The sequence below is a fragment of the Pinus tabuliformis genome, chromosome 2_2 (assembly GCF_031772625.1).
Source record: "Pinus tabuliformis cultivar Carrire ecotype Pingquan chromosome 2_2, CPIR1, whole genome shotgun sequence".
NCBI classification, from domain to species: Eukaryota; Viridiplantae; Streptophyta; class Pinopsida; order Pinales; family Pinaceae; genus Pinus; species Pinus tabuliformis.
Window position 1 is genome coordinate 965,131,255 of NC_142300.1, and position 23,864 is coordinate 965,155,118.

The 23,864-nt window shown below is 42.7% G+C and overlaps 1 protein-coding gene across 5 annotated transcripts in view; it reads left to right on the top strand.

The window, feature by feature from the left end:
- Positions 1-23,864, top strand: part of DAW1 (Transducin/WD40 repeat-like superfamily protein) — a 333,355-nt gene that overhangs the window by 199,540 nt on the left and 109,951 nt on the right. For all 5 annotated transcript variants that reach the window (XM_089405557.1, XM_089405558.1, XM_089405559.1 and 2 more), the window contains 5 exons: positions 5,338-5,806; positions 6,665-7,006; positions 7,139-7,327; positions 7,510-7,605; positions 7,729-7,801. In XM_089405557.1, the coding sequence (XP_089261683.1) occupies positions 5,338-5,806; positions 6,665-7,006; positions 7,139-7,327; positions 7,510-7,605; positions 7,729-7,801 (1,169 nt within the window). The remainder of the gene's footprint in view (positions 1-5,337; positions 5,807-6,664; positions 7,007-7,138; positions 7,328-7,509; positions 7,606-7,728; positions 7,802-23,864) is intronic.

Below are 23,864 nucleotides of genomic sequence, written 5' to 3' on the forward strand. Positions count from 1 at the left end.
TGTCACTTGTGTGCTTGTTTCCTTTCAGTTGATGATCTGTAGATGTTGATACTATATTTGTGTTTATTTTCAGTATTTACATGGTAAATAACTTGTTAAAGTGATTAAACAAGTGGGAAGAAATAAACCAGATAGTACAGGTGGAATTTCTAATGGGTTAGACTTCGAAATTCCAACATGGTACAGAGTGTGGTTGTAGATCTCAGGATCACTGAAGGCATCAGCTAGCAGAGCAGTAGCAGCAGAAACAACTGTCCCGAGTAACATAATTTGTTCCTAGCAGAAAACAGCAAGGAAGGGGTGACGTAGAGGGCCTGCATCATCAGTTCGAGCTAGGAGGAGGATCAATGCAAGAGGCAGAGAGGAGTAGATTTGACCTACGCAGTGCTCGATCATCTTTCTAAGTCAGGAAGGATCGACGTTGTGGCTGGGTGGTGCATATTTTGTCGGTGTCGGGATTGCACAGAGCCTAAAGGCTCAGTCCCTCAGTTGCTGGGGCATAGGAGTCTGTGGTTAATTTGTGGAGCAAAGTTGGTGGGGTACTATAGTCAGAACAGTACCTAACAGGGCAAAGCCAAGGAGGAGGGAGTTGCTGCAGTGGCGGAATTGTAGCCAAAGAATGCGGATCAGTGGTGCAGTTGCACAGATGATCGGAGTGGGGAAACTCAACGTTGGCAGAAGGATTTCTAGAAGGGAAATCGAGACTCAGAGGGAGTCGAACCGAGAACTTCCAGACGGGAAGTTGAGAGACTCAGCAGGAGTCAAACAGAGGACTTCTAGGAGGGAAGTAGAGAGACTCGAAGGAGTCGAAAGAAGAGTAGCGAGATGGTCGTGAATGGGTTGAGAGATCAGGATAGGCTGGACGGAGTGTCCAACTTTGTGGTCTGGAAGGCCAGGATCTTGTCCATTTTAGATAGACATCGCCTCAAGGGCTCCGTCACGAGAATGATAGCTGTCCCAATTGAGCTGGTAGCTAATGAAAGGTACGAGGAGGCAATGGCGAAGGCTAAGTGCATCATCCTTGATGGGGTCAAGGATCATGTGGTACCACATATTGTCAAGAAGGAAACGACAAAGGAGATGAGGGATGCCTTGAAGACATTGTACCAGCATACTTCCGTGCAGAGGGAGATGCTCCTGGAGAATCAGCTAAGGGCATACTAGATGCAGAAGGGAGAGTAGATAGATGTCTTCCTCGGTCGCTTGAAGGAGATCTGTGACCAGCGAACTTCCATAGGGCCCACGTCGGATGAGGAATTGATGGTGAGGACTGCATTGAACGTAGTTTCTGAGGACTGGGAGGTATTTGTCTAGAGCATACTGGGCAGGACGAGTCTTCCAGATTGGGAAGAACTGTGGGCGGCTCTTTGTCAAGAAGAGATCAGACGGCTGACCAAGGTGAGGAGTAGCGAAAAAGGGGTCAAAATCAAGGAGGAAGAAGAGGATGTGGCTCTGGCATCTGGGGGAAAGCAGGAGAAGAGGAAGAAGGACTTCTCTAAGGTCAAGTGCTTCCATTGTGGGGAACTGGGTCATTTTGTGAACCAGTGTCCTAGGAAGAAGAGCAAGGGAGAGGCTTCGGACTTGAAGGCAATGCCTGCAAAGGCGGAAAAAGAAGTCGAGGAGGAGGATGACTGTGCCATGAGAGCTCATGTACCACTCGAGAAGAAGTGGGGAGACATCGAGTTGTAGTTAGACAAACTACAGGCGATGAGGGGCAGGATCCTCGAGGTATCCAACCTTTTGGATTATACCTTGCTACGGGAGCCTCGAAGAGGAGTAGCAGGATTGGCAGATGTCGGTAGAGACGGATGCGGATGAGGCAACAGAGAGTGCTACAGTGCAGGAGTCCCTTGGCAGCGCGAGGCTAGTAGGCTGCAACAGTGCGAGAGGCACGAGAGTGTTGCACCAGTGCAGGATGGCACAGATAGGTGTATAACGGTGCGAGATGCAGGGGGTTGTTGCAACAATGCAGAGGTCAGTAGAGGGAGCACTTGTCAGCAGCAGAGGGAGCTTCAGCATTGGGAGTGTCTGTAGCCTGACAGGGATGTCAGAGTTGGGAGGATCAGTTACTTACTTCTCGGTAACTGAGTTGCAGTGTAGCAGTTAGCAGTGGCAGTGCTATGGGCAACACGATGTAGCATGATGAGAGGGGATGCAGTGCAGATGCAGTGTTGGGAGTATGGACCAGCAGCAGCACGGATGCAGAGGGAGTTGTTGTATGGATGCAGCGGTGGCAATGGTAGGGCCATGGGCAGCAGTACATGATGCAACAGTGCAGAGGATGTTGGGTAAGGAGGCCTAGCATCAACACAGAGACCGGTGCTAGATAATCAGGGTGATACTCAGTGTGGAGTATTACTAGAGCACAGTCCTCGCTAAGAGGGAGTGTTGATTTTGGGTAGCATCGGATGTGCTCTAGCCATGAAAATTGGTGGAGAGGCTAAAGCGCATGAGATCTCGAAGACCCAGAAAGGGTTTGGGCAGATTCTAACCGGTTTGGGAGATATTAAAATAATTAATATTTTTAATGGAGTTCCTAATTCTAAACTTAGGAAAAATAAAATATTAATGGGTATTAATATAAAACTGGGTTAGAATGTTCCAAAAGACATGGATCAAGCCAAATCTAATCTTAGCCATTGATTAGAGATTTAATCTCAGCCGTTGATGGACCAACGAGAAAAGTATAAGAGGAGGCTTGAGGGTTAGTTGGAGAATACACCAGAGTGATTGGTCAATCATTTTGCTAGAGTGGGGTTGCTAAGCAAAGTTGAATCAGTGATCGGCAGCAAGGGGTAGTGAATACATAGTAGAGAGGCAGAGTTAGTACCGAGAGACAACGTAGAGGCAGAGAGGCAGACACAGAACCAGTGGAAGCCACGCAGAGGGCTAGAGCGACTGCACAGAGGGCCAGAGGGCCTGTGTGGACGACACAGAGGGCCAGAGAGGCAACGCAGAGCATCTATAGGCTGACGCAGAGGCTAGCAGAGTTGACACAGAGCCTAGCAGAGCTGACGCAGAGCCTCAGAGACGCGTTGGAGGATTTTCGTAGGGCAAATTGGGTGTTGGTAGCCGGATAGGGTGACGCAGTCCCTATCAGAGTGACGTAGAGCAGTGGAAGTTGCAATTGTTGATGTAGCATCGTTCATCCGGTGATTAATGAACCAAAATATCTGTCTCCGAAGAGAGTTACTATTGCCGAGGGCATTCTTTGTTGGGTGGGCCATTTCTGGCACCTTAGTTATATTCTGAAAACTGCATAATAATAAAACTTTCTGAATAGTTGCACTGGTTTTCCCGCATTGGGTTTTTCCAAGGACATTGGTTCAAAATAACGGTGTCACTTGTGTGCTTGTTTTCTTTCAGTTGATGATCTGTAGATGTTGATATTGTACATGTGTTTATTTTCAGTATTTACATGGTAAATAACTTGTTAAAGTAATTAAACAAGTAGGAAGAAATAAACCAGATAGTACAGGAAGAATTTCTAACGGGTTAGACTTAGGAATTCCAACAAAATGTCCCATACTAGTGACACCAATGTCATACATCAGCCCACCAGGTCATTAGGAAATATCACCAACAATGTCATGAAACATAGACCTCCTACCACCTTCATCATCTAACCCCTTGGAGGGGCTAGAATCATCACTGGTATCACCATCATCATCTAACCCCTTGGAGGGGCTAGAATCATCACTGGGATCAAAGATAAGCATATATACCAAACCACCATAATGAGATAGTATGTTCCACATCCATCAAAAGTGTAACCAAGAAGTGATCAATAAAGAAAGTACATGTGGCAGGACCACCAATGAGCAAGCACAATCATCCAACCAAGGAGAAGTGAGACTCCCCAACCAGAGATCTCCATTAACTGATATGATTGACAGGATCGTAAAATAGATGTAAAACAGTACAGGAGATTTTATCTTGAACTTGTAATTATTTTTCCAGAAATCCTACAAAATTAACTAACAGATTAACTGACAACATTGTTGAGGGTACCTACCTGTGCCCTTGTGGTTGATGATGCCTCCAGCTCCCTGCTTCAGTTACCAAAAGACCGAATCCACCCAGCCAAACTTTGCAAAACCTGGCTACTTAGTGCAGTAAGCTTTTGAGATGAAGCAGATTGTTCCCTCGTGCCCAGAACCTTAGAACAATTCAGGCTCTTCCTGTGGATAATTTCCGTTGATGAAGTTCCTCCTTCAGAATTTCTTCCCTTCCTGTTTTTACCTTCCTCTTCCTTCGATCCCCATCTAAATTTATGTTCCGTGGTTTTATCTGGTTTCTTAGCGGTGGCCGCACTTCCACCACTAGCCCACCGCTTAGTCTGCTAGTGACACCCTTCCATGTCACGTATCATCTCCCATATTTCTTTTTAAGGTCACGTATATATATATTTTATGATTTAATAAATTACATTTCTTATGTTTTATTAAAGTACTCCTTTTGATATAAAGATTATAACATGATACTTAGTACCCGTTTTAATTAATTTCTTATATATATTATTAATTATTTTATATATTTTATTAATTATTTTTATTAATAATCTGAAATATATAATTTATATAGCCCTCTTATAGTATTTACCCATACATTAAGCAATATGGGTGTTAATGGATGAGTAGAACTTCCATTCGAAGAAGTGTCATGGTATTTAGTACTTATGGTTAATTTAGTATATAAATACTAGTGCGGTGTATGCGACACATGCATATGTAGCTATCATATGCATGCATCGTATGCCTGCTGTTATTCTTGCATTCTCTATATTTATAGATATGTCGTTACAATGATGCCATGAAGATAAGGGGCTCCATAAATATGAATCCCTCCAAGTTGGTCCAATAGCTAATCACAAAGTGGAACATTATACAATATAAGCTGTAATAGTCCCCAAGTTCCTGGGGATGTGGAAATGCAGGGGATGTGTGCTGCAAGGATGGAGATGGGTTCATATGGAACATCGCTGCCAATAATTTATGCACAGTAAATATTCTTGCAACCAATGTTTTCAATATTTAGTATCAAGGTCAAGAGCAAACATTTTTAAGTGGTTATAAGTTCTACTTCTAACAAGATAACATTTAGATTGGTGAAACAAACACCTGGTCTCATTTAAAGTATTGTGTGTATTTAATTATGCTTGAAAAGGAAGGAAATTAGGGAGCTAATACATGTGAACTAATACTTGAGATATTTTCTTGTTGCAACTCAGAAAGTAGGTGTTCTTGTAAATCCATGTGTTCTGTCCTTTCATACTGGATCATACAGAAACTATCATTGGATTGATAAGCCTTATTTGTCTATAATATTCTTTTGCAGGGTTCTTGTCATTTTTAAGAATGGCTTGGTTATACTGTGGGGGATTCAGGAGAGCCAGATTCTTGCAGTGTGTGGTAATGTGGAGGTTCAGCTAAAGAAAAATGTCACAGTAGCATATCAAGAAGAATCACAAACCTCAAATCCCCTTGAAAACAGAGATAATGAAGAATGTAAACAAATATCTTCTGCATGTTGGGCATGTTCCGATGGGAGTAGGATAGCCATTGGCTACACTGATGGAGATATCTGGTTGTGGAGTGTGCCCACAATGTCTAAATTGAAGTACAATTTTGATGCTAAATGTTTGGAATCCCGAGATTCTCAATGTTCACCTATCTGTAAAGTGCAACTTTCAAATAGGAAGGCCAAAGTGCCCATATTTTCGCTGAAATGGCATCCTGGAAGCAACAGCTGGGGTTGTCTTTATGTTTATGGAGGTGTTGATTTTGATTCTTCTCACATGATTCGGGTATGGCTCTATTCTTGATTCTTTGATCCACATTGCATGGAAATCTTTTATAATTTTTATTACTGCTCAATGGGAAGCGTCATGTAATGTATAACAGAAAATATGGCTCTTCAAAAACAAGATAGCATATAACATTCAGTTCTGAATTAACTTACGAAAAAGGTTTAGTGTTTCACTTTTTCAAACATTGAGAGCATAGTCTAAAGAAATATAAAAGGATTCCTATGAAAGGTCAGTTTGACAGGGGCTGAAGCTAATATCCCATATCAGAACTAGTTCACACAATGAGCAGAATTGAGGAGTGAGCCATTAGGAGTCTCTGTCATTCATGTTATCTATGTTCACCATTTGAGTTGCTTCCATTTTATTGCTTTCAGACAAATTGTTCTCTGTATTGGTCCTATCAGAGTTGTGGATAATGACGCAGTTGGTCCCTTTGCTTCTGCTTTTTGCATTGATACAGAAATGTGACAGCATCAATATCTTGTCTCACTTTCCCGCTTTGACTACCTTCCCTTGAAGGCAATCTGTACATGTACATGACATTTGTAGTTTAGGTTTACCCATTTTTCGGTTTATCCCCTCACTATATTTTCAGTGTTTACTTTGTTCACATGGTTTTAGCATCTTATTGTATAGCTACTTTTTCAGTTCCTAGGGTTCTTTCTACCCTTGTCTTTTTCATATCGGCTGGGTTTAATTTTGAGTCCCATTGACCTACTTTAATAATTCTTCAATTCTTTCTTTCTGTATCTTGATTCCAGATTCTTATTCTCTTTCTATCCAGTTGTCTCTATAGTGAGTCCGATTCTTATTTTCAGTTGTATGTGATTGACTTTTTGTTTCCTTGTTTGGCAGGTTATTCATCTCCAAGAGTCTGGGATAACAACAAATCAAAACAATCTACGTGAATTGGAGCTTGTTCTTCCTGGCCCTTTCATGGATATGTCAATACTCTCAAATAAACATTCAAAAAGCAAGGTTGGAGGGGAATCCCTTTTGATTCTAACAAAAACAGGCCAATTATCTACATATGATATTAGAGAGATTGAAAAGCAACTTCTTGATGGAAAATGCATGCCATCGCTCTCTCAGTTAAGGGCCTTTATGGTAAAGTCAGCTTTTGCAGATTCAAGTGTAACAGCTGCAAAGCTGGTTACAATCCCTAACGATATTGTGTCTTCTAATGCTTTAGCACAGGTGATGTCTTGGAATCTTTACATGCAGGAAAAGAAACTCATTTTAATTCTCTTGATTCTTGACATAGATTCCAAACTCCAATTTGTTCTGAATGATGAAATATTAAGATTTTTTTTAATGGGTTCTATCCAGCTTCATAGGTCATCAAAGCAATTTTTTCCTTCTACATTCAGATGGCCTGCATTAGGGAAAAATTCTATAGACACCGAAGGATCAGTGACAATCAGAAGTGTGTATATAACGGGGCATAGTAATGGAACAATCAATGTCTGGGATGCATCATCTCCTCGCATGCTTTTAATGCTTACCATACAAGCTCAGGTAGGGGATCTGCTCAGCATAATTTGGCTTTGCTTCACTTTTTGCTGTGTTTTGTAATGGACTTGCCAAAGAGTCCTCTTGGAAATGAAAGATTTCTTTGGAAGTACTATGTAAAATGTGAAAATATCCTAATAAGAATGGAAAACTCAGTTGTTGCTTTCATGTCATTCTCTCTTGTGCAGAGTGATGTAGAGGCTACTGTGAAGGGTTGTCCTGTTACAGCTGTAGACTTTTGTGCAGTGTCTTCTTTACTTGCTATCGGTGATCAGCTTGGAAGGGTAATAATTGCTGCTCATTCAGCATCCATCAAAATAATACATTCTTTGTCATTGTTTGTGCATAAAGACCATTCGTTTAAGGGGTTCCTCTGGCTCTTGATGGTTAGATTCTGTTCTTTGTAGGTTCAAATCTACAAAATCGTCCCCAAGCACCAGGAAGTCAAGGTCCCGCTGAATAAGGGTTCAACTCTTCAAGGTAAGTAACCATAAACTAAAATATTCTCATCAGCAATGCATAAGTAAATGGATTAATATCTTGTCTTTGGCAACCGTATCTACTTCAATAGGCACCATTACATGTCAAGTTGACTAGGAATAAATCAAATATGGGGCAGTTTTATAAGGTAGAAACAATCAAGACATAACAGCGGATTTCATTTTCAGTAATAATTAATTATGTATGTAGTAGAAAAGAAATAAATAAATTAATGTTTTGAAGCCAAACATGATCAATGGGACTGTTTTCTACATGCATTCCTGAGACATAAATGGGGGCATTGGACAAAGCATATCCAACCTAAGTGTGAATATGCTAATTTACAAAGGTAGTCATCTGGATTTTTCTGTGGTAAAAACTTCAATCTCAATCAAGTTAGTGTTAGTGGAACAGATTTATGACTAAATCAGTGTTTAAAACTCGGACTCTATCAAGGATCAACTTTGTTGAAAATACAAGAAGAAAATCCTAATTTAAATTTGTCCTTGAATTAAATTGGGAATAAAATTGTAATTCCACATCTCATGACAACTTGTATTAGTTAACTAAGTTAATTTGACTTAGTTGGCTCAGTTAATTTGAGTTAAGGGTCTAAGTAGAGTCATGTAGAGTGTCTCCTACAATTAGGAGCTTTGGTTGAGTTTATTTTGAGTTGTAATTAATTAATTCAGTCTAACTGAGTTAAAGTTAGTTAAACTAGTTCCAATTGATGGAGGAACTAGTGGGAGCTCTAGAAGTGTGGTGCTGCCTGCGGTCCAGTGGGTTTTTGCCTACAGTCGAGTGTGGTGCTGCCTGAAATGCAATGTGGTGCTGCCTGTAGTGATCTACCAGTAAACTGAAGATTCACTCATAATTAACTCATGCATGTCAGATCAGAGAAAGACCCAGTTGAGATTGAAGATCAATGACAGTGTACTATTAGTTGTATAATCATCTAAATTGTACAGATAGTGCATGCAGTCAGAGGAAGGCCTACGAGGATTGTGCAATTCATAATTGAGGAATTTCCCAATTAGATAGGCGCTAATTCCTTGAGGAGCAGCGCAAGGAAATAAGGACTTGGGCAAGCAAAAAAATGGTTTAGTATTGGCCAAGGCTTGTCTAGGAAGCAGTGAGAAAGATAGAGATAGTGCAAAGGTTGCTCGGGCTTGAGCAAAGCATTGTAATCTTCTTATATTTTCTGACTAATGCAATATACAGATAGCAAGGGTTTTTAGCTATGGCTTTCCCCATGAAATCATTATGTTATGTGTTGACTGAATTCGTTCTCTTGCATGCTTCGTGATTTCGCAATCGTTTAATTGTTTCTGCTGATGAGTAGAGTATATTCAAGTCTATTGTTTTAGCATATTACAATTAGTAGTTTGAATCTACAAGGAATTTCTACATGGTATCAGAGCTGAAATCACTGTAGAAGAGGAGAATACGAGTTTGTCTTTTGTAGGTGAAATCGAATTTGCAGTATCATACTTTAGAGCTAGCAGGATGTTGTTCTATGGATCGAGACTCGAATATCCTGTGAAAATTCTATCATTGCAACCACTGATTTATTTTACCTACTTATTTTCCCAATAAGTTATTTATGAAAATCCTTCAGTAAACATTAAAATAAATTTCGCTGCAGATATCACACCATAATACAGAAAAAAACACATGCAAAAGAATTAACACATCGACACAGATATTTTGGACAACAGTCCCCGGAAAAACCCAATGTGGGAAAACTGTTGCAGCAAGAGAGGTTTTATTATTCAGCAATTCTTCAGTACAACTGGGTGCCAAACTGGCTTACCCAACAGAGAGAAAATTCTCCAGCCCTTCTCCCAATCTCAGCATCAGCCTGGATGACCTTTGCGTAGCTCCCAGACCCTTTGCGTCAGCCCTTGCCTCTCTGCGTTAGCACTGGGCCTCTTTGCGTCACCCACACAGGCCCTCTAGTGATTGCGTAGTTTGCTGCCTTTGCGTCTCGCTGAGAGACTCTGCTTCTGCCTCTCCAACCTCTACGCTGATCTTGTGGTGATGTTCTCGACTCTTTGTTCCGTACTCGTTGCCTCCTGCTGCTCTCCAGAACACTAGTTTGAATTTCTCAGCTAACCCCGCTCTAGAAATCGAACTGACTGGTCTCCCTCAGTGTGTTCTCCAACTAACCTCAAGCCTCTTCTTATACTTTTCTCGTTGGTCCATCAATGGCCGAGATTAAATCTCTAATCAACGGCTAAGATTAGATTTGGCTTGATCCATGACTTTTGGAACCTTCTAACCCAGTTTTATATTAATACCCATTAATATTTTATTTTTCCTAAGTTTAGACTTAGGAACTCCATTAAAAATATTAATTATTTTAATATCTCCCAAACCGGGTACAATCTGTTGAAACCATTTTTGGGTCTTGGAAATATCATGTGCTTTAGTCTCTCCACCAATTTGCATGGCTAGAGCACATTTGATGCTACCTCCAATCAACACTCCCTCTTAGCAAGGACTGTGCTCTAGTAATACTCCTCACTGAGCATCACTCTGATTATCCAGCTCCGGTACCTGTGCTAATGCTAGGCCTCCCTGCCCAACATCCTCTGCACTACTGCATCTTGTACTGCTGCCCATGGCTCTACCTCTGCCACTGCTGCATCCATACGACAGCTCCCTCTGCATCTGTACTATTGTTGGTTCGTCTTCCCAACACTGTATCCTCTTCTCATCATGCTGCATCGTGCTATTGTTGACTGCTACTGCATGGCAACATCACCCCCATTTCTGCTACTGAAATGGATTCTCTATCATCCCCATCTTTTCCTTGAAGTAATTAAACTTTGTTCTTCCAAGGGCCTTGGTGAGGATGTCTGCCACTTGTTCTCCTGTAGGAGTGTAGCTCAACTGTACAGCTCCTCATTGGACACAGTCTTTGACAAAATGACATCGGATATCAATATGCTTTGACCAATCACGAGACATTGGATTCTCAGAGATTTTGATGCAACTCCGATTATAGCACATGTTCCTGGTCGCCTCCATATTTCTTCTGAATAGGTTCAAAAGCAATTTTCTAAGCCATATGGCCTCACACGAAGTTGTACTCGCAGCCATATATTCTGCCTCAGCTGATCTTAGGGGCACGGATTTCTGTTTCCTATTGCACCAAGAGGTCATTTCTGATCCAATGTTGAGACAATACCCAAAGGTACTTTTTCGATCCACTAAACTTCCTGCTCAATCTACATCTGTAAACCCACTGAATCTGATATCCTAACTCCTGGTGTACAAGAGTCCATAATCGACTATTCCCTGTAAATACTTGAGAACATGTTTGGTTGTTGCCCAGTGCTTCCTCTTCGGCTCCACCATGAATTGACTAAGGGTGTTGACAGCGTAGCAAATGTCTAGCCTGGTATTGACCAGATACATCAGGGACCCTATGAGCTGCCTGTATAAGGTAGGATCAACATCCTTGTCTTCTGATGCATCAATCTTCTTCGAGTTGGTTATCCTTGGAGTTGCCATGGGTCTACAGTCCTCCATCTTGAATCTCTTTAGGATTTTTGTAGCATATCTCCCTTGCCCAAGGAAGATCTCCCCCTTTTGCTGCCAAACTTCCAACCCCAGGAAATAATGCATTCGTCCCAAATCCTTCATGTCGAATTCTGTGGTTAGATTCTTCTTACAATCCCCTATGAGCTTGGATGATCCTGTCGGGAAGGGATCATCCACATATAATACTAAGATTAGAGGCTCATTCTCTACAACCAGATAGTAGAGATTTGGATTTGTGTCACTCTTGACAAATCCCATTTTCTGCAAGTAGCCATCGATTCGACCATACCATGCTCTAGGTGCCTGTTTCAACCCATACAAGGCTTTCTTCAATCTTCATACATGGGACTTCTCATGTGTCTCAAAGTCCTCTGGTTGTTCAATGTATACCTCTGCTTTTATCACTCCATTCAGAAATGTCATTTTGACATCCATCTGATGAATCTCCCACCCCATCTATGCTGCAAGAGATATCACGGTTCTAATAGTTGTATACCTGGCTATTGGGGCGAAGGTCTCTTCGTAGTCAATTCCTTCTTTCTGAGCATACCGCTTAGTCCCAAACCTGGCTTTGTATTTCTCAACACTGTCGTCTGCAGCGCATTTGATCTTATAGATCCATCTCGAACCTACCACTAATCCGTCTTGAGGCCTTGGCACTACCTCCCAGACATCGTTCACCATTATGGAGTTGTACTCCTCTACCATCGCATCCAGCCAAACCTGATGTTGAGCTGCCTCTTGAAAATTGGCAGGCTCCCCATCCTAAGCTACTAATGCCTGATATCTATCTGATTGTTTTCGCTCCCTCTTATTGTTCCTTAGTGCACCGATGAAGTCCTCTGCATCTCGTAGAATCTGACAAAGTTCCCTGCTCGTTCTTCCTCTGCCAGCAGGTGCTTCTGTTAACTCCTCCTCATCCTGTGATTCTTCCTGCCTTGAGGAAGAATTCTTTTCTTCCGTTGGTTAAGAGGTTTGACCAACGGTGTTGAAGTTTCTAAGTTTACTTAGTTTGAAACCTTCCATGCACTTTATCTGATTTATTCCTACCTTCTTGTTATTTACTTAACAAGTTATTTACAATGTAAATACTAAAAATAAACACTAGTGCATGCTCAACATATTACAGATCAACAATTAAAAGAAACAGAAACAAACACACCATATGACACCATTATTTTTGGACTAATGTCCCTGGAAAAACCCAAGGTGGGAAAACCGATGCAGCTATCTGAGGGTTTTCTTATTAAGTAATATCAGAGTACAATCTGGGTGCCAAAACTAGCCTACCCAACAGAGAATTTCCTTGACAGTAATACCTCTCTGTTTCTGACAAATCTCCTAGCTGAAACTCCGGATAAACTTTCTGGCAGCTACTCAGCACAAATCTGCCCCAGAAACCCTAGTGTCAGCCTCTCTCTAGACTGCATCAGCCCCTCTTTGTCCAGTGCTGGCGCTGCGTCACCCCGAATGGGTCTGCGTTAGCCTTAGGAGGCCCTCCATCAGCCTTCTGGCCCTCTGCGTTAGCAACGCTAGCCTCTTTGAGGCTTTGCGCAACTCCCCACTGCCTCTGCGTGGCCCTATGTGAGCCCCAGTTGGCTCTGCATCACTCTCCCCGGCTAATGCGCCGCTCTCCCGACACTATCTCTGCCTCTCTCTCTCTGTACTCAAATGCCCCTCAGTTGCATCTCCTGATCACTAATTATATCTCTCTTAGCAAACCCCGCTCTAGAGAATAGAATGACTGATCACTCTGGTGTATTTTCCAAGTGACCCTCAAGCCTCCTCTTATACTTTTCTTGTTGACATAATAACGGACGAGATTAAGTCCTTAATCAACGACTAAGATTAGATCTAGCTCAATCCATGTCTTTTGGACCATTCTAACACAGTTTCATATTAATCCACATTAATATTTTATTTTCCCTAAGTTTAGACTTAGGGATTCCATTAAAAATAATAATTATTTTAATATTTCCTGAACTGTTTAGAATCTGCCGAAACCATTTCTGGGTATTGGAGATCTCATGTGCCCCAACCTCTCCACCAAATTTCGTGGTTAGAGCACATTCGATGCTACCCCAAATCAACACTCCCTCTTAGCGAGGATTGTGCTCTAGCAATACTCCTCATTGAGTATTACTCTGATCATCCGGCATCGGTCCCTGTGTTGATGCTAGGCCTTACTACCCAACATCCTCTGCACTGCTGCATCCTGTACTGCTACCCATGGTTCTGCCACTCCCATTGCTGCATTTGTACGACAACTCTCTCTGCATTCGCGCTGCTGCTGGTACTTTTTCCCAGCACTTCATCCGCACTGCACCTCCTCTCATCATGTTGCATCGTGTTGCCCACTGCTGCATTGCAACTCAGTTACTGAGAAGTAAGTAACTGATGTCCCAATCTAACCTCCTTGTTGGGCTAGAGACACCCACTGATGCTGAAGCTCCCTCTACCATTGACAAGTGCTCCCTCTCTGACCTCTGCGTTGCTACAACAACTCCTTGCATTTCGAACCATTGCACACCTCTTTGTGCCATCCTGCACTGGTGCAACACTCCTGTGCCTCTCACATTGCTACAGCCTGCTAGCCGCACACTGTGTTGGGACTCCTGCACTGTAGCTCTCTCTGCCGCTCCATCCGCATCCATCTCTACCCGACTCAGCCAATCCTGCTACTCCTCTTTGGGGCTCCCGTAGCAAGGTCTAATCCAAGAGGTTGGGTACCTCGAGGATCCTGCCCCTCATCGCCTGTAGTCTGCCTGACTACAGCTCGATGTCTCCCCACTTCTTCTCAAGTGGTGCGTGTGCACTCATGGCATAGTGATCGTCTGTCAAAACTTCCTTCTCTACCCGTGTTGGCGCTGCCTTAGTCTCGGAAGACTCTCCCTTACTCTTCTTCCTTGGACACTGGGTCGGTTAATGACCCAGCCCCCACAGTGGAAGTACTTGATCTCGGAGAGATCTTCCTTCTTCCGCTTTTCCTGCTTTCCCTCAGATGCTAGGGCAACATCTTCCTCCTCCTGCTTGACTTTGATCCCCTTGTTGTTGCTACCTGTCTTCGACTGCCATCTGATCTCTTCTTCGCGAAGAGCTGCCCACATCTTGTCCCAAGGTGGGAGAGTCCCTCTGCCAAGTATATTCTGGACAAATACCTCCTAGTCTTTTGAGACAACATTCAGGGCTATCCTCACCATCAACTCCTGATCCGGTGTCGCTTCTATAGCAGTCAACTGATCTCGAATCTCATTCAGTCCTTTGAGGAAGGTGTCAATCGGCTCTCCCTTCTTCATCTGATACGACCTCAATTGATTCTCAAGTAGCATTCTTCTTTGCACAGAAGTATGATGGTACAATTTCTTGAGAGCCTCCCACATCTCAAATGTCGTTTCCTTCTCGGCTATGTGTGGTACTACATGATCCTTGACCCTGTCAAGGATGATGCTCTTGGCCTTCGCCATTGCCTCTTTGTACTTTTCATTATCATTGGGGTCAACTGGGATAGCTATTACCTTCAAGGCGAAGTTCTTGACATGATTTTTGTCAAGTGCAGATAAGATTCTAGCCTGCTAGACTGCGAAGTTCGACGCTCTGTCCAGTGTATCCTGGTCTCTTACTCCGTGTAGTGCCATGATGCTCCTTTACTTCCCTCCTGGAAGTTCTCTGTTTGACTCCTCTGAGTCTGTACTTCTCGTTTGGAAGTTCGCTTCTGGACTCCCTCTGAGTCCTGATTTCCCTCCTGGAAATCCTTCTACCGCTGTCGAGATGCGCCCCTACTTTGATCATCTTGTGCAACCGCACCATTGACCCGGGTTCCTCGGCTAGAAACCCTCGGTCAATGTTTTAAAACTCCGACTTTGACTCCAACTCGGCCGAGGGTCGACTCCGACTCTGACTCCGACTCGATATTGACTCGGTCGGTTTGATTTCAATGACTCGGTCGTTGTAAAAAGTACATTAAATATTTATTTTTTATAAAAACACATAATTTTAAAGATTTTCATTCATGTTTCCAAACACAGAGCATTAGGATATAGATAGAAGACAACATATGAGCAAAGTAAGCTCATGAATATATCCATTATATCAAAATGGCACCTAGTGCACTGTCCAATACATACATGATGATGATATAGAGATCAAAACAAAAACACATAACCAAGGAAGCTAGAAACGACCTCTACAACAAAAGTTTGTGACTAGTACTACTGGCTACTGCTAGAGTTATCAACATCATCTGGCTCAGTGTTACTTGGGAGCAGGAGCGAAAGTGGGGAGCGGGAGCGACTTTTTCAGAAGCTCCCAGTTTAGGAGCGAATCCCGAAGGAGTTCAACAACCAATGTCACTAACATCAAGGTACATAGAGGGATTGGTGCTCTTGATTATATACGAGTTCCATACCCTAATACATGACAAAATTCAATGGAAACATTGCAATCCCCCAATCCTGAAATCCTGAAAAACTGATAAGTCTGCTGGATTTTGAATGAAATCTAAAATTCTACTTTCTCCATATGAAATCGAATGAGGCCGGAACCACTTTGAAACATCCTGAGTCATTTCATGGTAATGTTAAAAATTTAAGTAAAAGGATGAAAATGAAGATTAAGGAGAATGTCACTTTTACTTTAAGAATTTAACATTACCATGAATAGCATATCAATACTAGGGATCAAAGTCGGACAAGGAAACCCATGAGTTAGACAGGGAAGCCCAAGGAGTCCCCCACACTCAGAACAACAACAAAAAAAGCGGTTTTTTGGGGCCGCTGTCTGTAACCCAGCCGGGCTGATACAGACTCAGCCGAGCCGCTTCGATGGCCGGGTCAAATTTTTTTCGACCGACTCGAACCAACTCAGCCGAGTCGGTTCTGAGCCGGCGGGGTTTAAAAACACTGCCCTCGGTAGCAACTCCTCTGGCCTTGATCTGTAAGGTACTGTTCTGACTACAATACCTCACCAGCTCCACTCTGCAATATTCCCACAACCTTCTAGACCCCAGCAACCTGAAGGTGAGAGCTCCTAGGCTCTGCGCAATCCTGGCACCAGCAGCCCGACCTCCTCAGCCAACTGTGTCAGCCTTCCCAGCTACTATGTGGCTCTGTGTGAGGCTCCCTTTGCCTTCGTTAGCTTTTGTATTGCCTCTTCTCGGCTCACCCTTGATGACGCAAGCACTGCATCACCCTTCCCTTGCTGCTTCGCTAGAAACAACTTCTGTCACCATGGGATAACTGTTTTCTGCTGCTATTGCTCCGCTCGGCTGATGCCCTTAGTCCTCCTGTGATCTTCAATCCTGCTCTGATACCATGTTGAAGTTTCTAAGTTTACTTAGTTAGAAACCCTCCATGCACTTTATCTGATTTATTCCTACCTACTTGTTATTTTACTTAACAAGCTATTTACAATGTAAATACTGAAAATAAACACTAGTGCATGCTCAATATATTACAAATCAGCAACTAAAAGAAACAAAAACAAACACACCATATGACACCATTATTTTTGGACTAATGTCCCTGGAAAAACCCAATGCAGGAAAACTGGTGCAGCTATCTGAGGGTTTTCTTATTAAGCAATATCAGAGTACATTTTGGGTGCTGAAATTGGGCTACCTAACAGAGAATTTCCTTGGTAGTAATACCTCTCTGTTTCTGACAAATCTCCTGGCTGAAACTCTGGATAAACCTTCTGGCAGCTACTCAGCACAAATCTACCCCAGAAACCATAACGTCAGCCTCTCCCTGGACTACGTTAGCCCCTCTCTGCCCAGCATTGGCCCTGCGTCACCCCGAATGGGTCTGCGTCAACCTTCTGGCCCTCTGCGTCAGCGACGCTGGCCTCTTTGAGGCTTTACGCAGCTCCCGGCTACCTCTGCGTGGGCCCTGCCTAGCTCTACGTCACTCTCCCCGGCTACTGCATTGCTCTCTCGATGCTATCTCTGCCTCTCTGTTTCTCTGTACTCAAATGCCCCTCAGCTGCATCTCCCGATCACTAATTCTATCTCTCTTAGCAAACCCCGCTCTAGAGAATAGAATGACTGATCACTCTGGTGTATTCTCCAAGTGACCCTCAAGCCTCCTCTTATACTTTTCCTGTTGACATATCAACGGCCGAGATTAAGTTCCTAATCAATGGCTAAGATTAGATCTGGCTTGATCCATGTCTTTTGGACCATTCTAACACAAGTTCATTAATTCGCATTAATATTTTATTTTCCCTAAGTTTAGACTTAGGGATTCCATTAAAAATATTAATTATTTTAATATCTCCTGAACTGTTTAGAATCTACCCAAACTCATTCTAGGTATTGGAGATCAAATGTGCCCCAACATCTCGACCAAATTTCGTGGCTAGAGCACATCCGATGCTACCCAAAATCAACAAACGGTTCCTCTTTTGACTACTCTTCGGAAGGCATTTCTTGAGATTTTCTAAAAGCTCTGTCTTCCGTGAACTTCACGTCTCGTCGAACTACTACCTTCCTGCTCCCTAGAAGATAGATTTTGTATGCCTTAGCGTTCTCACTATATCCCACTAGATATTCTTTCTTTGCAGTTTGATCCAGCTTCTTCCTCTTTTCCTCGGGTATGTGGCAAAATGTTAAGCTCCCAAATATCCTGAAATGACGGACATCAGGCGTCTTCCCTGTGAAGACTTTCTCTGGAGTAATTTTGCCCAATGCCCGATGAGAAGTTCTATTCTGAACATAGACTGTTGTGTTGCATGCTTCTGCCCACAGGAATTTTGGCATATCCTGATCATACATCATGGCCCTAGTTGCTTCTACAATAGCCTTGTTTTTTCTGCTACTCCATTCTATTCTGGATTGTAGGGAGTTATCTACTCTCTTCTAATGCCCTCCTTAGCGCAAAAATCAGTGAAGTCCTTATCGACATACTCTCCACCATTATCTGAGCGCAAAACTTTTATTTTCTTCCCAGTCAGATTCTCCACCAGAGCCTTGAACTCTTTGAATCGACAGAAAACCTCGTCCTTGGTTTTCAGAAAATAAATCCAAGCTTTTCTTGAGTGGTCATCAATGAAGGTGAGGAAGCACTCGACACCACTAAGAGCTTTAGTGGAGATGGGTCTGCAGATATCTGAGTGTATCAATCCTAGTACACTCTTGGCCCTGTTTTTACTTCTAAGAAATGCTGTTTTGGCATACTTTCCTAGAGCACATCCTTTGCATACATCATCTCGTTCTGTACTAAGATCCGAAATTCCTGTTACAGTGCTCCTGAGAATTCTCAGAGCACCATGGTGCAAATGTCCCATTCTTCTGTGCCATAGTTCGTTCAAATCCTTGTCTCCATGACTGCCTATTAGTGCCATTGGTGATTCTAGTTGTAATCTGTACAACCTGTTACTTTTGATCTCGATCTGCACTTTCTTTTTCCAGCTCGGGTGTTTGACGTATACTTTCTCCTTGATGAAGAAAACGTCATAGCCTTTGCCTTCAAGTTGCGACACAGAAAGTAAATTGATCCCTAATCCTTGTACGTGCAGTACACTCGTAGCACAGAACTGCTCTCCCATTTTTGTTTGAAAAACTATGGTACCCCTCCCTATTGGAGTACACTTTGCCTTGTTCCCCATGTGGATCTGAAAGTTCATCTTCTCCTCCCGATAATCTGAGAAACATTCCCGAATTCCTGTCATATACCAAGAGGCTCCACTGTCTATATACCACACCTCTGATGATGCAGAGCTAGTCACACAAGCCACTTCTTCTTCTAGCCTAGAAGGCAACATAGAGAAATCGAAATCACTTTCACTTGTGCAATTTTCTGAAAATCTATGCGAATCTCCTGACGTAGATGCCTATGCATCATGGTCTCGACCCATAATTAATTTTCCCTTCCTGTCTCTGATTACTTTTCTCTGATACCATGTGAAAATTCTATCACTACAACAACTGATGCCATAGTTCGTTCAAATCCTTGTCTCCATGACTGCCTATTAGTGCCATTGGTGATTCTAGTTGTAATCTGTACAACCTGTTACTTTTGATCTCGATCTGCACTTTCTTTTTCCAGCTCGGGTGTTTGACGTATACTTTCTCCTTGATGAAGAAAACGTCATAGCCTTTGCCTTCAAGTTGCGACACAGAAAGTAAATTGATCCCTAATCCTTGTACGTGCAGTACACTCGTAGCACAGAACTGCTCTCCCATTTTTGTTTGAAAAACTATGGTACCCCTCCCTATTGGAGTACACTTTGCCTTGTTCCCCATGTGGATTTGAAAGTTCATCTTCTCCTCCCGATAATTCGAGAAACATTCCCGAATTCCTATCATATACCAAGAGGCTCCACTGTCTATATACCACACCTCTGATGATGCAGAGCTAGTCACACAAGCCACTTCTTCTTCTAGCCTAGAAGGAAACATAGAGAAATCGAAATCACTTTCACTTGTGCAATTTTCTGAAAATCTATGCGAATCTCCTGACGTAGATGCCTATGCATCATGGTCTCGACCCATAATTAATTTTCCCTTCCTGTCTCTGATTACTTTTCTCTGATACCATGTGAAAATTCTATCACTACAACAACTGATGCCATAGTTCGTTCAAATCCTTGTCTCCATGACTGCCTATTAGTGCCATTGGTGATTCTAGTTGTAATCTGTACAACCTGTTACTTTTGATCTCGATCTGCACTTTCTTTTTCCAGCTCGGGTGTTTGACGTATACTTTCTCCTTGATGAAGAAAACGTCATAGCCTTTGCCTTCAAGTTGCGACACAGAAAGTAAATTGATCCCTAATCCTTGTACGTGCAGTACACTCGTAGCACAGAACTGCTCTCCCATTTTTGTTTGAAAAACTATGGTACCCCTCCCTATTGGAGTACACTTTGCCTTGTTCCCCATGTGGATTTGAAAGTTCATCTTCTCCTCCCGATAATCCGAGAAACATTCCCGAATTCCTATCATATACCAAGAGGCTCCACTGTCTATATACCACACCTCTGATGATGCAGAGCTAGTCACACAAGCCACTTCTTCTTCTAGCCTAGAAGGAAACATAGAGAAATCGAAATCACTTTCACTTGTGCAATTTTCTGAAAATCTATGCGAATCTCCTGACGTAGATGCCCATGCATCATGGTCTCGACCCATAATTAATTTTCCCTTCCTGTCTCTGATTACTTTTCTCTGATACCATGTGAAAATGCTATCACTGCAACAACTGATTTATTTCACCTACTTATTTTCCCAATAAGTTATTTATGAAAATGCTTCAGTAAACATTAAAATAAATTTTGCTGCAGATATCACACCATAATATAGAAATAAACACATGCACAAGAATTAACACATTGACACAAATATTTTGGACAACAGCCCCTAGAAAACACAATGTGGTAAAACTGGTGCAGCAAGGGAGGATTTTATTATTCAGCGATTCTTTAGTACAACTGGATGCCAAACTGGCTTACCCAACAGAGAGAAAATTCTCCAGCACTTCTCCCAATCTCAGCATCATCCTGGCTTACCTCTTCGTAGTTCTCAGACCCTCTGCGTCAGCGCTTGCCTCTTTGCGTCAGCAATGGGCCTCTCTGTGTCACCCATGTAGGCCCTCTAGTGACTACGCAATCTGCTACCTCTACATCTGGCTGAGAGACTCTGCGTCTGCCTCTCCAACATCTGTGCTGATCTTCTGGCGCTGTTCTCGAATCTCTGTTCCGTAGTCGTTGCCTCCTGTTGCTCTCCAGACCACTAGTTCGAAATTTTCAGCTAACCCCGCTCCAGAAATCGAACTGACTGGTCTCCCTCAGTGTGTTCTCTAACTGACCCTCAAGCCTCTTCTTATACTTTTCTCGTTGGTCCATCAACGACCGAAATTAAATCCCTAATCAACAGCTAAGATTAGATTTGGCTTGATCCATGACTTTTGGAACCTTCTAACCCAGCTTTATATTAATACCCATTAACATTTTATGTTTCCTAAGTTTAGACTTAGGAACTCCATTAAAAATATTAATTATTTTAATATCTCCCAAACTGGGTACAATTTATCCAAACCATTTCTGGGCCTCGGAGATCTCATTTGCTTTAGCCTCTCCACCAATTTTCATGGTTAGAGCACATTCGATGCTACCCCAAATCAACATATGCCCTTGAGGGTAGTTCGCACTATATTGATTGGAAGGACATGATGGAGGTAGTGTTGGAAGACAACAGGCTTAAGGAATTCATAGACAAAGATATTCCTAAGCCTCCAGCAGCTAATGCTCAAGATCTGGTAGAGTGGAGAAAATGAGTGGCAAAGACGAGAAGGATCATCCTAGAAGTTCAAGATCATATTGTCTCGAACCTCCATGGTAAGGAGACTCCATATGCGACGTGGAAGGCCTTGATAAACCTGTTTCAAAACAACAATGACCAGAGGAAGCTAGCACGAAAGGACAAGCTCAGAAAAATCAAGATGGAGAAAGGCGACACAATACCAAAGTACTTGACCAAGTTCAGCCAATGTCGGGATGAGTTTGGAAGTGTTGGTATGACAGTTGCTGAAGACGATCTGGTGAGCCTAGCACTTCTAGGCCTTCACAAGAGCTGGGACAACTACCAAGACTTAGTTAATGGGAGGGAGAAGCTACTAGAGTGGGAGCGTTTGTGGTCTAACTTGGTGCAAGAAGAGATTCAACGGAACACCAGAGATGGATGCTCATCCAAGCATGATGATGAGGAGAATTGTGCCTTAGCTGGAAAGGCGAAGAAAGGGAAGGGGAAGTCATCCCATTCCAAATCAGATTCTAGTCAGGGTGGAAAGAAGGACATGTTGAAGATTAAATGTTTTCACTACCACGAGTTGGGACACTGTGCCACGAAGTGTTCGCACAAGAAGGCCAACAAAAAGCCCTCAGGAGGTGCGGCAGGTGAAGCTCTTGCTTCACAATTTGAGCTGGATTTCACCCTCATCGTTTGCATGGTGACATCGGTGATGGGTAGTGTGTGGTACCTGGATAGTGGAGCCTCATTCCATATGATTGACAACAAAGAGTTCTTTAGTGACTTAGAGAAGAAGGACCTCCAGATGCACATCGAAATTGGAGATGATGGGAAGTATAGCGCGGCCAACATTGGTATTGTTACCTTTCAGAGGGAGTTTGGTTCTCCTCTCACATTAAAAATTGTTTTGTATGTTTCGGGTTTGAATAAGAATTTGGTTTCAGTTGCCGTGTTGGAGGACCATGGCTACGATGTGATATTTAGCAAGGGAAAGGCTTTCCTTTGTCACAACCTCAAGACAAGTGAAGCGGATCAGGGTTCGAGTGAACCTCTACAAATTGGATGTAGAAGATTGTGTTGCTTTGAGAACAAAAGCAGAGAAGGTGCAGAGCCGAGACATCGGTGAGTTGTGGCATAGAAGATTGGGTCACTTGCACCATGGAGCTTTGAAGATCATGCAACAAATTTCTACAAGACTTCCCAAGGGTACACTAGAGCAGAGAGACACATGCAAAGGGTGTACATTGGGGAAGTACACCAAAGCTACCTTTCATGATAAAGACATTTAAGTGCAAGCGATCCTTGAAAGAGTTCACTCAGATGTGTGTGGACCGTTCTCGACAGCCTCCACGGCCAAGCACAAGTATTATGTAATATTTGTAGATGATTTTTCTCGTAAGTGTTGGATTTTCTTCATGCAGAAGAAAGATCAGACGTTCGCTAAATTTTTTGAATTTAAAGCACTTGTCGAGAAAGACACTGGCAGGAAAGTTAAAGCTCTCAAGAGTGATAACGGTGGATAATATGTGTCGAATGAATTCAAGAACTTTTGTGCATCATAAGGCATTCGATGGGAGTTAATAGCACCCCATAACCCACAACAGAATGGGGTGGTTGAAAGGAAGAACATAAGTATTGTGGTAGTTGCATAAGCGATGTTACATAATCAAGGCCTACTGTTGCACTTGTGGGCTGAAGCATGCAACACAATTGTTTATGTGCAAAACATAAGTCCTCATCGAATTCTTGGGATGAGTACACTAGATGAAGCTTTTTCAGGTAAGAAACCAGATGTGGCACACTTTAGGATCTTTGGTTCATCAATCTACTGTCATGTTACCAAGTATGCAAGGAAAAAGCTAAAATCAACAGCTGGGTGGGGCATATTTGTGGGGTATACTAATACACCTCACAACTATCGGGTGTACCTGCCATCTCACAGGATGACAGTTGTTCATAGAGATGTGAAGTTCGATGAAGAGAAGGCCATGAGATGTTCCCTTGAGAGGGAGCTTCAGTTGCATGGAGAAGAGCAGCTTTTAGCTCCTAAGGAAGAACCTCAGGATGATGTGGAGCAGCCACATGCAAAGGAGTAGAGAGTGGAAGCACACACTCATGCAGAGACTTCCAGAGATGGATGGTAGAGCAACAGAGAGGTTGACACATTGATGCATGATGCTAGAGAGAATGTGGGAGCACCCACATCACAACGCAGGCAGAGGAGGTCACCATATATTTTCCCTTTTGAAATATATGGGTTTGTTTCTTTTTTT